Consider the following 16,618-nt stretch of genomic DNA (forward strand, 5'->3'; position numbering starts at 1 on the left):
AGCAGCTGCGCGTAAGAGCCGGGCCGGGTTTAAACGAAAATTATTAGACACTTGCGAAGAGGCGACCACAGCCGGTCGTCGACTGTATTCGCCGCCATTACGCGACAACCGTCACGTTGGATATCATCGGATCCGCTTGAAGATGGCCAACTGAAATTGACCGGGGGTAGGATTTCATTGGAATTTAATATCGCCCTCGTAGATAAGTGGATCTTTTTGCGAACGCAGTCGCTCTCTATCCTCCCGAAGAGGAGATGCTAATTCGTCCCGAGAGGTGTTTTTGGATTTTACACGCTGAAAAGGAGGACTCTGGTTAGAGATCTGGTGAGATAAGAGAGGCGAGAGGATTTATAGGATCTGAATTACAGCGGTTTCGAGGAAGATGGATTGTGAGAAAATGGGTATCTCGAGATACCCGGCTGTTGCACGAGGTGAGTAACGGTTTTGTTTTTAAATTTTTAGATCGATGTCGGTCTATCTGTGGAATCTAGAAAAGTCGGAATAAAACGAGAAGAAGCTTGTGCAATTCATAAGGCAAAGAATAAACGTAAGTAGAACGAATGCGAATCCTAAATTGAAAATCACGGATTTGGAAGGTCGGTAGGACAAGCGAAAGTAACAAATCTTCTTTACCTGAGAGAAAACACGAATGCCCGCGTAAAAAGTGGCGGGCGGTGTAACCCCGTAATCATGGCGGTGTGCGTTCCGTGATTCATGCGTCTTATGCGATGTAGGTTGCCGTGAGAGCGCCACGGGGTTACGAACGGACCTTAATGGTCTCCGACTAAGCAGAAAAGGAAGAAAGGTTCACGAGGGCAAAAATTCTACAGAGGAAAGATTCGAGGGAGTAAAGTATACCGGCACTGTACGCTATATATACATATATATATATATATATAGTTGGCTCTTTGTTTGCACTAGATTTTCCTTAATTCCCCTCTTTCTTCCAACCTGCTTCTTTTTCCATTCTTCCTTTTTCTTTTCTTCGTCTTTTTTCTTTTCAAGCACATCATTTGGACACGCTTCAAAATTAAAATCTCCCTCCACCCCAATTCCTCGATTTGGTATCGACGTTAAATTCCACTTTTCCTTTATTCCCTTTTTCATCCAACGATTTTGGACTTGTTTCGAATCAAGTAAAATCTTTTCACCCGATAATAAATTCATCCTTTGCCTCTTTTCAACCTAACCTGTTCACTTCGAGCGATAAATTATTGTATCGCCCCTTCCCTTCCCTTCTTCTTTTCAAAAAGAATCACATCAGCCACGGCCTAGCCAAACCAACTAAAATCTTTCCAGGCTAGGTTCGCTATCCACGTTAAACAAACCCGCGTAATCGAGCTTGAATCGATGGATTAAGAATCCAATTGGAGCTGTCCGACCCGCTTCCAACCCCCACCCCCTCTCCTTCCTCCGATTTCACCGTGAAATCCCTCGAAATCCGTATCCACCTATACCTTCGTAGCACATTCACGCTCCTGAAACGTTCGTCTACACGGGCGTTTTTTTCTTTTCTTTCTTTCTTTTTTTTTTCTCTCTCTCTCCCCTTCTTCTCTGAAACACACATTTCCAGAGGCGGTTCCACTGGTTGGCGGTGATGGTGGTGGTGGTGGTAGCTGCAATAAACTTTGCTTTATTTTTACTACCCCTCCGGCCAAGTACCGCCCCGTATTTCCTTGGGATATTGACATATCGGGGGTGGCTAGGCTTCTTCTCCTCTTAACGCCCTTTTTACACCCCCGTGGAATTTATGTCTTCTTCATCCGCGTTTCCTTTCCACCACCACGATCCACACACCCTCTCCACCCCTTCTTTTCCCATCTTTGCCCCGATCTACATCTCAAGCGAGCCTCTCTCTCTTTCCTTCGTCTTTTCTTGGATTACTTGTACCAGAATTTCTTCCATCCTCTTCTTCGCGTTCTCGGATCGGCCTCGTGTCTCTTTCGCTCGTCTTCCGTCGATCCTCCTTCACGAAATAGGGGAGGAAGACGATCGATCGCGCGTGTCCCCGCGTTTGCAGAAATTCGACCGGAATTGGTAATAAATTCAGACATTTTCTTCTTGGCTAATCACGATCGAACGAGAGAAAAATGAATCAGGAAAATGAATGAGAAGAGACGATACGTTCACGCTACGATGGGAAAATTAATTGTACAAATATGGATTAATTTTAATTGTAGATTTGTCCGACAAAAATTTCCATTATACTTGAACATCATACAGTTTACAAACTGTTTTATAACTGTAAATACCCGTTTTCTCGAAAGCGTCATTTTTTTTTCAATCTAACAAAAAAAAAAAGGAACTCTTCTGCAACAAAAATATCCAAATTTCAAAATTTCGTCAAAATCGAACTAGAACGCACGCGTTTCGTAAAAGCAAGAGCCAAGTCACCTCTGGATGGAACGACAGTTTATTAATTGTCGCGAGGTCGAGGGTCTCCTGCGGAAAGTGCAATAAAACCGAAAAAAGGGGAGAGGTTGGAGCAAAAACAATGAGCAATCGCTCGTCCAGGGGCTTATATTCTTCGTGGTGGTCCGTTTTTCGCCGCTTTTGTATTTATCGGCGTCACGGGACACAACGGCGTAAGAGCGACTCGAACAAAAAAAAAAAAAAAAGAGACGAGATGGGAGCGAGGGAGGAGAGTCGTGGAGGGGAGGCATAGTGGTCACGGGGTGGACACGGACGATCGAGGGAAAAACGTAATACCACGGATCGGAATGTTGGACAGGAAACGGATCGAATGGACGAAACAAAGGTCGCTATGGCAAAATCGTTTGAACTGCGATTGCAATCGGAGAGAAGAACGTGGAAACCGGCCGCATACCGTCATTTCACAGAGAAGAATTACATTTTCTAGACAAGGGAAGCGTGGTACGTTGGGTCAATACACCGGGAACCACGGTGAAATAAATAGATTCCGTGGTAATCATCGAGCGCCACAGGTGCATATTTGCACGGAAGTCGAGTTTGAAGCAACGATTTTACATGGGTTCGAAATTGGGTCGACTGGATGGAATAGATTAATGAATCGGTTACAGAGAAACATTTTGCGATTTATAACAATTCTGTATCTATCGATATAATTATTGGAAATATATCAGGTGCAGATTTCATCGGTGAAACCGATTTAATTCCTGTTCACGACAACAGTTAAAGTTATATGGAATTACGACATAATAGTACAGTTTCATATTTATAATAATATCCTGTTCAACGTGGTGGTCAAAACGTACGAGCAAATTAAATTTCTAATTTCTTTACTATCATTTATTCCTGATTTTTCTTATCTTCTAAACTTTCAATTAAGCAAAATTAAATCAAATGTTCAGTTTCCAATAAAATATTTACACCTCTAATTCATAATTTAACAATCTCAGGTTCACAAATGGGAAATATCGCGAAGAATCAAATTCGACCGAATCGACTAATCCGAGGAGGAATTGAAGAAACTTTAAATGTATCTCGATAAACGAGAAGAAACTAGGATAGGAAATTTTAACTAGGGATGATTCTCGGTAGATTCTATGAGAAACAAAAGCTCGTTTAAAACGTGCGCATTTACCGTTTCTTAATTGCGTGCCATCTGGGAGAAGACGCGGAATGGTAGCTACGTGCAAAAAGGCCGTTTCTCTAATCCTTTCTCTGGTTTCAGGTCAAGTGGACCTCTGGACGCAAACGACGAACGGGTGCGCGTGCAGTTTTAATTCGTCCAGCAACGAATGCGCGTGCTGCGTCCCATCCGGAGGATGCAGTTGCGGGGCAGCGTCGCCGGACAGATGTGCTCAGTGCGGGTTGGAGCAATACTGCGCCAACAGTAAGTAGCGTCGTTACGCTTCATGATCATTAGTCACAATATTCCTTGCGCCGCTTTAAGCGGATTTACAACTGGCGGCTCATTTGGCGCGCATATCTCGGGATAAGAATTTCTTAAGAATTCGAGCAATTTCAGATTCGAATAATTCGGAATTTATCCCTTTTTTTATCTGCGTTCGTGATGATTTTTATTTTACCGTATTTTTTGATATCTTGACTTTCAACTGTTCAATGATATTTCTAATTTTTTTTTAAGGAATAGTCGAATAATTTGTTAAGTTATTTAAAATTTTTTAATCGTCTTATTAAGGCATTCTTTCATGGCTTAGTTGTTAGATTCGACGATTCATCTTATGTGTTTTATACAATAATAACGTATTTAAAAAAAAAAATTGGTTGAAAGAATAGAATGGAAGAGGATCAAGTTCCTTTTGTATTCATATTTTAATTAATCGAAGGGTGAAACGGTCACTGCGACCACGAACAAGTTTTCCAATTGAGCAAAATTTGCACGCCTCTAAAACTGTAACTTCCAGTTAAATCCTTTCCATATTAAACTTGTTAGAGATTCAACTAGCAACTCGTAACGTCATTACCGTCCTTCCTTTCGATCGATTGATTTGTGTATTTACTTCCATCTCTGCCGATGGCAATGTAATTTCGTGACGTGAAAAATGCAATTGCCGTCCCTTTGATCCCGCATTCTCGTTAAGAAACAAGATTTACGCCATTAACTCATTCTTTGTCGTGCTCTTAGACACGAGGATGTTGTTTCGAGTTTTCCAAATTGAACAAATGGAAAGTAAACCGTGTAGAAAGAAGTTTTTTTTCGAACGACAGATGATCAATGTGTTACAAAGTCGAGAGAGAAAAATATTAGAAAAATATAGAACCGATTCTTTTATAAAATAAAAGAAACGTGTTTTTTTTCTTTTTATTAATCTAAACACGATTCATGTACACATTACACTAACCGATATCATCGAAGAAACAGAGTTTGTTGAAAATTTTTAACACAACAACTTGTAGCTGATTCAATATCCGAGAAAGAGCACACTGCACTTTCCATTAATATAAACTTTCCTTATCAAACAATCAGTTTGCCAAAGTTGTTAGAACTCTTAACATCGGTAATTTCTAAAAGAAAGCGTAAAATAACGTTGGCAGTTGAGGAGGGATAGAATTGGGGGATGGTGGGAAAAGGAAATTTTTCCCGAATGTTTGTTGAACAAGCCACTCCACCGGAACCGTTTTCGCAAAGTATAAATCCTACTACTGAAATTACTACCGTGTCCCGGGCATTTCTTTCTGGTAACTAATTACGTCAGTGGGTTCTTCTTTCCTATCCCGTTCATCCATCTACTCGCTTTCTCTCCCCACGTTAATTACATCTGACGTTATTGGCCCCCTCCCCCTCCAACATCCCATCCATCAAACCTTTCTTTCCTTTGAGACGGTTCTTCTTCTACACACGGTTGAAACGTACACCTCCCACCTCGCCCGCCTTTTAATCATACCAGAACCATTAATGGCGTCTTACTTTTACCTCCTTTCTCGAGCGGCGCGTCTCGATTATTTTTCAACCTCTCCCTTCTCCTGAAACTCTATGAAATCCCCATCGACCGACTTAACGAGTTTCCAATTAATTGATTTATCGATTTAATCGGCTTAAGCGTGTTTCCATTAATTCAAAAGTTCGTTTTTAATTCCTTAAAGAAGAATTAGCAAATCAATATCGTGTTTCTCGTAATATATATCTCGTCGAGGAGATACGAGTACGAAGTTCTTATTATCGTCACGGAGAAATGTTATTCGATTTGTCGTAAAGTTCTTTCTAAATCGCTCTTCGAAATGGAGAAACGGAGCAGTGTATATTAAATTCACGACGAATTAAGAATCGATTTATACGGGAGAGAAAAGTGTTGCGTGTCATTGTCGCGACTCGTCGTCGCCACGAATGGAGAAGACGAAGATCCGTTGTCTCGGGTGGAGGGGGGAGGGTGTCGATGGAACGATGTAAGCAAGAAAAATCGTTATGAGCGACGCGGCATTTTTCTTTCGCCCCTGTGTTGCGCTTCCACGTGACCCCGATTTTTCGTCCACACGAAATATATCGCGATACATCCGAATGAATAATTCGGGATTCGAAAAGTTCCTCGTTTCTTTGATCGATCGAAAACTTCTTTTATCGTGTTTTTTTTTTTTTTGCGAAATTTCGAATCGTAATAATCGTTTTAAGCAAGAGAATTAATAAGTGGCAATAGAAAATTAGATCGAGAATAACATTGTTATCGTAATATCTTCGTTTAATTCGAATAGTAAATAAAAAAATTATTTCGTTTCCACGATAAACTCGGTTCAAAAGATGTAAAGGCTAAACTTGGAACGAAAAGAATAGAAGTACCTCTCGAGATTGCGAGAGAATTCGTCCGTCTTTCCTCAGGCACCGAAGATATTCAGGTGTAAGGAAACGATGACTGGGCGAAAACTTGCAGAAATAGGGAGTGGTGGAATCATTTATTGGCTTGGACACAATGGTTATATATAGACAGCTGATAATGGGAATATTTTCTTCCCTCCGTCGAGGGAAATGGGTTATGAAGCTAATATGATAAAAATTCCAGTGCGAACTTAAAACGTCTCATCGTTACGCAACAATTTTTCAAGTATCTAGTAAGAGGTAGATTCCTCCGATTCGAAAAGAATTCGATTCGTATCTCAATTCAATTGTTACGTGTTCGCGCGTTATTATCTCCATTATTTATATTTCGTTGACTTGTGAAAAATATATTTCGAATGAAATTTATTCCAATTTTACGATCGACTTTGTACGTGCAACAATATTTCAATATAATTCTTTATCAACTTCCGCGTTACAAATAAAGTAAAAAAAAAAAGAAAAAAGAGTATCCATCTCATCCCCGATGCACTACATTTAATTAACATCGATCGGGTGTGAAAGAATGCCTTCCAATCGGCCAAGTGTGCAACAGGTGTGTTCGAAATGAGTTTTTTCCGCCATGTAAGGTTGGGGAACGAAAATCCGAAATCTATCATCGCGAAAACTGACTCGGTCGAAAACCCGCCCTTCACCGCCGGTCACCGACCGCAAATCAAATTAAACAGCCATAACAATCACACACGATCCATGCATTTCACGCGATGCGTGATAAATTGTACGTAACATTCGCTAAATTGCGTGATAAAGTTTCGTTTGCAACACGTTATTACGCGTAATCCGCGATGGATTAACCGTAGAGTCGATAAACAGCGGAGTCCATTACGGTGAAAAATGATTCGATTCACCTCCGCACACACGATAGTAATAATTCGTCTATCCTCGTCTATCCACGCGAGTCATTTTAAACGTTTCCTTACCATTTACTTATTTCCAGTGTGCAACATAACGCTGGACAGCAGACAGTTGTTCAGCAAATCGGATCGCGGATTTGGCCAAATAAAGTCGCCATCCCTTGAAGGGCCATCGAGGTGTACCTACAGATTTGTCCCGGACACAGGCCAAAGAGTCGAGTTGCAGATCTATCGATTGATCTCTATAGGACGACACAACGGTACCGCGTAAGTAGTATTTTCTACACATTTCGAGAATGGTTTTAAATAGAGTTTGATTATAAAATTGCACGTCTCTGAATACATTTGTCTTTTACAAGCAAGATCAAACCAATGTTTTCGTAATCAAAGAGAAATTGAAATTTCAATTTGTAGATTTATATTTACGAGATTCAAATAATCCCTCGTGTATTATATAAAGGAATTGTTTTCGGTGATATACGGTTATCTACATATTGTTATTGGTTTTTTTCTCTTCCTTGTTTAAATATCAGATACAATTTTGTATTGTATCGTAGGTATTGTACCGCAGGTAAAAATATAATATTGATTTTCAATTTTAAAAGGGATTTATTAAATTCTGTCGATTTATCGTATTATATGTATTTTTTTAATTAATTTCACTTTGTCAATGTTTTATTAATTTCCCGTATTTTTGTTTTTACTTATCTTGTTGAGATTCTCTCTCAAATATTTTTATCATCCGTAAATTCTTCGTGATTCGTTTATCGAAGAAAAATCATTGAAAGAAATTTTATTAAAAAGAATAATCATCCCGCTTCGTAACTGTTGGATAATTTGTCGAATTCAACGATCTGCGTTTCAAACGATAAAAGAAAAGTATGTTCCATTATGGCTCGAGAAAAATTCGAATCGTGAAAAAATATTTATTCAACGCGATTACATCAACAACTGCGTGTAATAAATAATATAAAATCGAAGGGGACGACGCTCGCGGACATTCGCATTGATTCAACCTTTCAGCATTAATCAAAAATACTTTTTAATCACTTTGGACATACTCATCGCTCTCGTTGTTCTTTTATTTCGTTGTGCTTTTAATTAAATTAACATGGTGCACGATGATACGTACGCGTGCGCGAGCATACAACTTGAAATGCATTTTACCAGGCTGAAAATTGTTATTGCGATAAATCTTGTTTCGCGATATCCGTTGTATCGGGCTCTTTTCATGCGAGAAACAATCCATTTCTCGTTACACGTGTCACTTGACGGGAAAAAGCGGTCAACGACGCGTGATGCTTGTTTTTCAAGCTTCATTATTCCGGCCACTTACATCAAATTAACCAAAGTGTATAAAATTAGTGGGACGTTGATGCCGTCATTTACATTAGCGAAAAGTTTCTTCATTTTGTTCATTGAATTATTGTTTGTAATCTGTTTACAATATTTCAATTTCAAAGTAGAACAGAACACAAAGTTACTCGATAATATTACTTTCATCCATCCCGTTGTAATCTTGGATATCGTAGCAATTTGATATATCGTGGCTGTTTATTTCAACTTTATCGAATCGATTTTAGACGAAAAAAAGCAAACAGATATATTCTAATCTCGCGTTATCACAGATTAAATGTAAATAAAAGAAAATTATGATTATCCTAATCGATAACTTCCTCACGCGGATAACTCGTCTCAATTCAAAAGATCATCAATTGAATGCGCAAAAGCAATTCTCCTTTAAAGCCAATGTACGGATACGGAGGCGATCATGAGAAGAGGAATCGAGGGAAGGTTTCCAGTGACCGATATGATTGGAGATCGGTCGTGTCGATGGTCGTTTCAATTTGTCATACTTCCGCTCTTACATGGGCCATCGCCGCCACACTTAAACTCCTCTCGACGTGTGTGGATGGAGCAACGCGACCCGGCCGGACAGTCTCGAAAGAAAAATTATCGTTTCCGAAAGCGTTCTTCCCCGCCCTCGCTCGGCCAGAATGGCGACGAAAGTTCGAGCTCGCAAGAGGCCCTCGACAACCTTCGCGAAAGTTCTTACAATTTTACGACGAAACCTATCCCCTCTCGTTCGTTCTTTTCTATCCCCTTCGACATCGAGCAGAAGCTTGAAGCATCCGGAAACGGCTCCAAGAGTTGCGAAACCGTTTTCGTTTATCAAACTCGACGACGTTAACACAATAAATAGGGGATACAATTTTTTCGATATTCGTAAAATTGCTTTCATGATCTATCTACAGAGACGAGATGAGCGATATTATTATTACTATTTTTTTTTTTTTTTTTGAAAAATGGAAATATTTGATAGAATATTTCACTTTCACTTCGACATTTAATTTTTCTAATCGAACGTTTCTTTAATTTTCAGCACGCCGCTACGGCGTTTTCTGTTCCTGAATTACTTCGAAAGCTGTTACGTAAAGAAGTTTATTTGCTAAAAGTCTCGAATTCCGTATACTTGATTTTTCCCACGGCGTTTTCCACGTTGCTTGTAACTCGTTCGAGAATTCATACGCTCCACGAAGTAGTTTCCGAGGGGAAGAGAAATCGCGTTGACTAACAATGAACGGGCACACACACACACACACACATACACAGGTTCGAAGGAAAGGGCGAGAGAACGGGGGGAAAAAAGTAAAAATAATCGTTGGCGTATTGTAGTAACGGCAATAATTCCGGATAAACTCGATAAGCCCGAGGGGAATGGAATTCGCATTATGGCTTTTCGATACCGCCTTTCGCGCCTCTCCCTCATAGATAATTTAAATCTGACGTTCACCGCCGTAAGGCCTCGCGGCAAACAGATTACCACTTAACCTGTCGATACTCGTCCATCCTTTGGAAAATCTGGGGACACCTCCTTATCCTGGGAATAATTTCGAACTTTTTCCTCGCGCGATTCACGTCCACGCGGCGATGGATGAAGTGGACGTTCGTTTAATAAACGGTTATAAAACGAGGCGCATTTTGCGGGAGCTGTCGGTGAAGTTTTCCACCACTGGTGGAAACTGCGAGCATTCAGCATTCACTGGGACTGTTCATTACCGTCTTCCTTCTTTCACGAGCGGCCCCGCTTTATTTTTCAAACTTGAACGATTTATCACCGGCCGTGTCCTCCTTTAACTAAAAGCGCCGCGAAAATGGAACTTGTAAAAAATATAAAAGCTCCAAGTTTGCCCGTTAACGAAAGCGAGCCACGGCTTGAAGCGAGAAATATCGTTACGCTCGCGCATGTTCCCCTTTTACCTGTTCCTCGAACGTTGCCGTTTGAGAAATTGCAATGGCTCTTGGAAAAATTGCGAAACCGACGTTCCCCTTGCCTATCCCATCCGTTGGGATATTTCTCACGTTAGATACGGTTACCACCTCGTTAATACTTTGCCGACAATATCGGCGCGTTTCACAGAATTTATGACAATCCGCGGCGGGATCATCGACGAAAGTAAAGCGTTTCGAGTCAACTTTTTGGAAAATGGAGACGAGTTACGTTAGAACGATCCGATGTGGAACGCTATTTTACAACGCTCGTAAAACTTCGTAAACTCCATCAACTGATAGTTGCTAAATTACGGACGTAAAACCGAAAGTAAAAGCTGTTTGCTGGCCGTCTGATCGCACAGGGGAGTTAGCTACTTAGTGCCCGGCCGAGCATCGACATGTACTACGTGCAGTTGATGATACACGTAGAATGAGTTTTTCGAAAAAAAAAAATATTACTTTATCTATTCGATATATTTGATGCATTTTCTATCAATTACTAATATGTCCTCTTTTTTTTTTTCTTTAGAAGAACCATTCCATCAAAAAAAGGAACGCATCCATCGAAAAATCGTACGTCAATATCTCTAATTTTCCAAGTGCAACTTCCAACACGTCTCTCAACGTCAAACACGGATCTTTTTTGCTCTTCTTCGAATTTCAACGCGTGCGCGCATACGAGCGTAGTTCAAAAGAATTTCCATCCTTTTCAGAAAAGACGACCACTCGAACGATATATTCAAATATTTACCCTCCTCGCGCCCTTTGCCTCACTATGCATACACTTCGACGAGACGAAGGCGTCTCCAGCGTCGATCTTTTTCCGCAACTCTTCGCATTGCATAGGCGTGCACGAACGAGCACCGCGTAGAATGAAATTACATCGCTCAGCGGAATACTATTAAGTGAGGTAACGGAATAGAATGGGATCCCGTGGGTGATGGATGATCTTAATTTTGCTATGATTACCGGCGGCTCGGGATTTTGTATGAAAATCGCTCAGACTTGGTTCTCTCGCTATCCTGTACCATCCTCTTCTTCCTATCCGCTCTTTTTTTCCGCTTCCGTTCTTCTATCTTTCCCTCACGGACCCCATATTTTTTAATCACCCTCCCGTTCGTTTCTCGTTAATTCAATATTGCCAACTCGAAAGGTGAAAGACGCTGATAGACGTTTATAAATGTTGCATAATTTTGAATACGAGGAATTTTTATTTAATTTCCGTCAACAACCATTTTCTCTTTCTAAGGATTTCTTTTCTTGTTCATAAAGATAATCATAAAGAAATTTAATTAATTTCTCATGGAGAAAAATGATCGTGGAATAATTATGAGATTTTGGCGTTAACGTATCAAGATACATAAGAAACGTGCTTTAAAAATCTTCCAGCATTTACACATTCTTATTTTTTTTCTAATAAAAACGTATTCGTGTTTTACTTCCTATAGTCTTTCATTGTGTTTGATAAATTTTGTATATGTGCATTTGAAATATTCGCATAATGTAATTATTTATTCATTTTATAAATAGTAAAGAAAGCTTGAATTATCTTATATAAAAATCATTGTTCTGTTTTAACCTATCTTGCAAGTCTTTTTTTTTTGTAAAAATAGAATGTTTATAATTTGTAAAATAAACTTCATCCTACTAGCTAAGATTTCAAGTTCTTATCTACTCATATATCTATACAATTCTGAAACTCATATATCTCGTTGTGAAACATGTTTACTTTAACTCTCGACTGATTTTACGACCTCGCTATATCGTACTTATACTGTACCTAACCTCACTCTCGACTCCGTTGCAATAGTCAAAATCGGAAACACATAGTCACACAGTTCATTGAATTAACTTATAATTCAGTCAACAACCAATTCTACAATTCTATTTCTAAGATTTATAAAGGCCAGAATTTATTCTATCTATTTAGAATTCATTTAAAAGATATTCGATCTTACTATCTCTTAGGAAGGAAATTACAAATTTCCCGAAGATAATTTAAAAAATTTTATTTATTGCGTTAAAAATTACTTACCCTATTCAGATCCATTCGCTCGTCTCTTGAATTTTGTCCAATACAGTCGTTTAATTTACGTTATTTTATTCCATTTGCACAGACGTCACTCACACTGTATACAGGTACGAACTGCGTACGAACTGAAATTGCGTGCGAAACACGTTTCCCGCTCAAAATGGACGCTTAATGGCGGCCGCGCACTTTTCTACGTTGTATTATAATGGTAATCTCGAGAAGGACGAGGCGCCATCGTTCCCGACCAGTGTATATAATACCAGGTTTCGAGCTCGCCAAGAAAACGTTGAAACCGGAGTAAACGATAAAACACGGAAACCGTCTCTACGATATTCGTTCGGCATTTAACATTCCGTGCAAAACGCCAACGGATTATATTTAAATTCGTGCTATTCGTGCCCGTTGTCCGTTCAATGGCAGCTCTTCGACTATTGTGCAACTCGTTTTCGTTTCTGTTTCGTGTGCTCGAAACGTTTCTTTTTACATCGGACTTAATAGTGCAAAATATCTCGTCGTAGATGATTCTGTAATATATACGGAATAATAACTGTGCAAATGAAGGTATAGGTTACATTCTCTTTGTTTAACTGAAAGATTTACGTATCAAATATAAAGAAATGCAATGTGTAATAGTGTCGTAAATATAACGTTGTTGGAAAATTTAGATAAAATTATTTACATATTTTTTGTCAAAATATAAAAATCTATTAGAAATTAAAAAATAATGGTAGAATTCTTATTTATTGTGTTATTTAGTGTTGTGTAAAATACGTTATACGAACGGAATATGTGCTATTCGAGTTTAGGTTATGTTTGAGCTTGAAAATGTGTCAACCAACGTTTCTGATGCTTGCTTCGTTTACTTTCTTCCATTGTAAGTACTTTTTACACTGTTATGCGTATTGTAATAAGATACTTTTACAATAATAGACGAACATATATTTTTCTCAATGTTCTTCTATCTATATTTAACGAATCAGCATTATCAAATTTCTCATGTTCTATAAAGTTATTAGGATTTAATTTTTAATTTATAATATAGCATTTTCTCAAAGTTATATTTTACCATTTCAATCTATCATTTTCTTTCTTAATTTGTAATTTATTACTTGAAAAAAAAAGCGTTGAAAATGAACGAGATTCAAAGTAACAAAGATATCCTGATTTAAGCAGAGTGCTTATTTTAACGGTTTATTTATTACTTGACAAGAAGTAATTTGTATCTGTGCGAACAATTAGGATTCTACGTCCATTTATCGTCATAAAGCTGCCACTCACTAGACTCGGTTAACAATGTGAAATGTATACGTGTAAAAATTGCAAAACAGGAGTAAGATAATGTCAATGTAAAGCGTATAAATATCTCGAACACGCGCAAGCCTTTATCGGTGTTATACATGACCCGTAATAAATTACTTTCCGGATAATTCTTTTAACCAAATATTCCTTTCTCCAATTTATAAAATTGAACATTCATTATATTCGTTAGACGCATTTATTTATTTGTCTATTACGTATTTTCAAATAAACGCTATAAATTCCGTAAAGTATTATCTCAATCTTCAATATACTTGCAATTTTATTTTACACGACTACAATGACGATACTCGCTCATCTTGAAATCTCTCTGATTTTTCATGAATTTTTCCTCTTCGAGTATAATTATATAATTATGAAAAAATCGTGGTTACATTGTGTATAAAAAGTAAAAGAAAAAAATGATATTTAAACGAGCATACTCGCATAGAACGTCAGTTGGCTAAAACAGCTTCTTACCTATCTAGTAGGTTAATTCTCAAAAATTATCTCTCGGTGTTTCATAAAGAAACGAGATAGAAATATACCCGAATTTAAGCGAACAAAGAGTCGGTGGAAGTTGTGCACGAAACCGGTGTTGTAATTTAATTTGCAAGCGCAACCAGGCCGATATGAACGAAAGCCTTCGAGCCGCCATTTGTTTCATGTGTACTCGAAAAAAGTGAACTCGGCCGTGCGGTGCAACGATAATTCTCTGTTCAAAGAGTTCATCTCGCCGCAGCATCACGAAGGTCCAACGATTTCCTCGTTGTGGAGAAGTATTAACCGAGGCGGGGAGGATTTAAGTAGCTTCATAAATTACGTCACTTTTACAGCGAGATTACCTAATCCGCAACGGACCCGGCTCGGCTTTGGCTTCGTGAAAACGTGCTACGCTGTAAACTCGCCCGCACAAAACGTCGTCTTCGTATCAAACGGTTCTCGCCCCGTGAAAAATAGATCTCGTTCTTCGCGTCGGTGGCATTCCATTCAAAGAAGATGTCGGACGAGTTAAATGGCGTTAAAACGTTAGATATTCAGCACAGATATTCATTGTTATATCGTAGAAAATTTTGTAGTCTGGTCGAATTTTTGATACGATGGTGATGCTAGTTTAAAAGGAATTTTGACGTAAACAGAGCGTAAATATTTTTCGGACAAAAGATACGGAACATTTTTCGTACGAAGACGTTGAAAAATGTATAATAAATAGAGAAGAATTTAAATGCTAGAAATTTTCAACGTTGGAAGTAGAAATTTTGCGCAAGGGAGAATGAAAAGTAAAGTTGATATAAATGTAGAAATTTCGTAACTTATTCGCTGTAAATCAGAATGGAATGGAAAAGGGATAGAGACGGAAAGATTGATTTCGGTACAGTTCGGTTGATCGTGGAAGGTTTCTCTGTGGTTTATCGATCTCCAACCACTCACGGCTTTCGGTGAAGAGCAAATTCTCCATCTGTATACTCGCGAGATTTCCCGTCATGGCGGCCTGTTAATATTCGGCACGAAAGAAGCACTCGACACCGACGCGATGCCAATTACACGCGCGACCTGAATTTCGCATTCCTGTTCGATTCGAAAGATAAAAATCTGAAAAATTGTTCTATCCTCCAAATTACATGTACACATATTTCTTCGTTAACTAAATGATTAAAAATTATTTATCATTCGATATTACGAATATATAAAATTTATCATCGTAAAAATATATATAAAAATTCAAAGTAATAAAGTGATCGAATAAATTCCAAGAATACTCGTCGAAACAAACATTAATCATACACAATTCATTTGAATGTTAAATATATTTTATCAAGTCGCAATTTTAATTCAATTAAAAATCTTCCTTCTCTGATTCCCGATCTAAAGATATAGAATATCATTAATTAATCACTACTATTGGAAATATTATTTTCGCGATTGATACCCACGAATTTCTTCTAATCCGTGGACAGAAGAGAAACGAAAATTATTATTCGGGCGCGAACACGGTTAATAATTCGTGGAAGGCGATAGGATAGGCGAAATACGATTTCGGGACCGAAAACGAGGATAGGCAAAAGTCCAGGGATTAGAGGCGGAATCCTAAACCAGAGATAAATCGTGGAGAACGATAGTTGGACCCGCGATCCAGGCAAATTCGACTCGCGTAATGCACGGAGAATCTAGCTAATAAATAATGGGACCATTGTTTCGTCCGTTGCACTCGATCGTAAAATCACGACTCTGCACGATCTGTGCAGCTGCATTATTTCCATAGGTCGCGTGGACGCTTGTCGACATCGATCCGGCGAAATTTGTTTGACACGATCAATTGTCTCCTGTTCATTGTCCATCAACCGTACCGCCTCGTCGTCGACATTCCTCTGGTCACGCGTCCCATGGATATCTTGAAAAATGTTCGAATCGATTTATCTTCGCACAAAGAGGATAATAATCATAAAGCAAATACCCGTTCCGTGGCGTCATTAAATCCGATTTATCATGAATAGGAATAATTCCGTATTTATAATTTTCGCATCGAATCCGTATTGTAAATGTAGCTAATTAAAAAATGGATCGGAGTTTTTCATACGGATTTTCGGAATATTTAATCTGGAATTAAACGAAGGAAGGATAGAGTGCATAAAAATCGTCCAATCAACGAAAACGTAATGATGGAAACTCGTGGAAACCTCGAATAGAAAATAATCGTCAAAATTATACTTTTACAGCATAGATCCTGTTTTCCATCGTCAATTTGCGTTATCAAAAAAATAATACTTCTTCAAAAAACATTGAAACACTATCTTTACATCTAAAAACATTCTTACAGAATAACGCTCGATCTATATCTTCAAGTTTTTCACGTTTTGCGATAGAACTGCAATTATTACGAATTAGAAG

General features: G+C 38.5%; 2 protein-coding genes across 3 annotated transcripts in view; one reads left to right on the forward strand and one right to left on the reverse strand.

Moving 5' to 3' along the window:
* LOC100864300 (uncharacterized) overlaps window positions 1–16,618 on the reverse strand; it is a 189,504-nt gene that overhangs the window by 166,450 nt on the left and 6,436 nt on the right. Inside the window, exon 1 of one of the 2 annotated variants that reach the window (XM_086915364.1) lies at window positions 12,437–12,851. The exons of the other annotated variant lie outside the window; for it this stretch is intronic. Within the exon in view, the coding sequence (XP_086771490.1) occupies window positions 12,437–12,451 (15 nt within the window). The 5' untranslated portion in view covers window positions 12,452–12,851. Of the gene's footprint in view, window positions 1–12,436; window positions 12,852–16,618 lie in introns of those variants that run through there. 2 annotated transcript variants of the gene reach the window in all.
* LOC100871724 (uncharacterized) overlaps window positions 1–16,618 on the forward strand; it is a 237,477-nt gene that overhangs the window by 91,647 nt on the left and 129,212 nt on the right. The window contains 2 exon segments of the mRNA XM_086915363.1: window positions 3,656–3,817; window positions 7,212–7,395. Coding sequence (XP_086771489.1) covers window positions 3,656–3,817; window positions 7,212–7,395 — 346 coding nt within the window.

The sequence above is a fragment of the Apis florea genome, unplaced genomic scaffold, assembly GCF_048593485.1.
Source record: "Apis florea isolate Af1SG1 unplaced genomic scaffold, ASM4859348v1 contig_3772_pilon, whole genome shotgun sequence".
In the NCBI taxonomy this organism is placed as follows: Eukaryota; Metazoa; Arthropoda; class Insecta; order Hymenoptera; family Apidae; genus Apis; species Apis florea.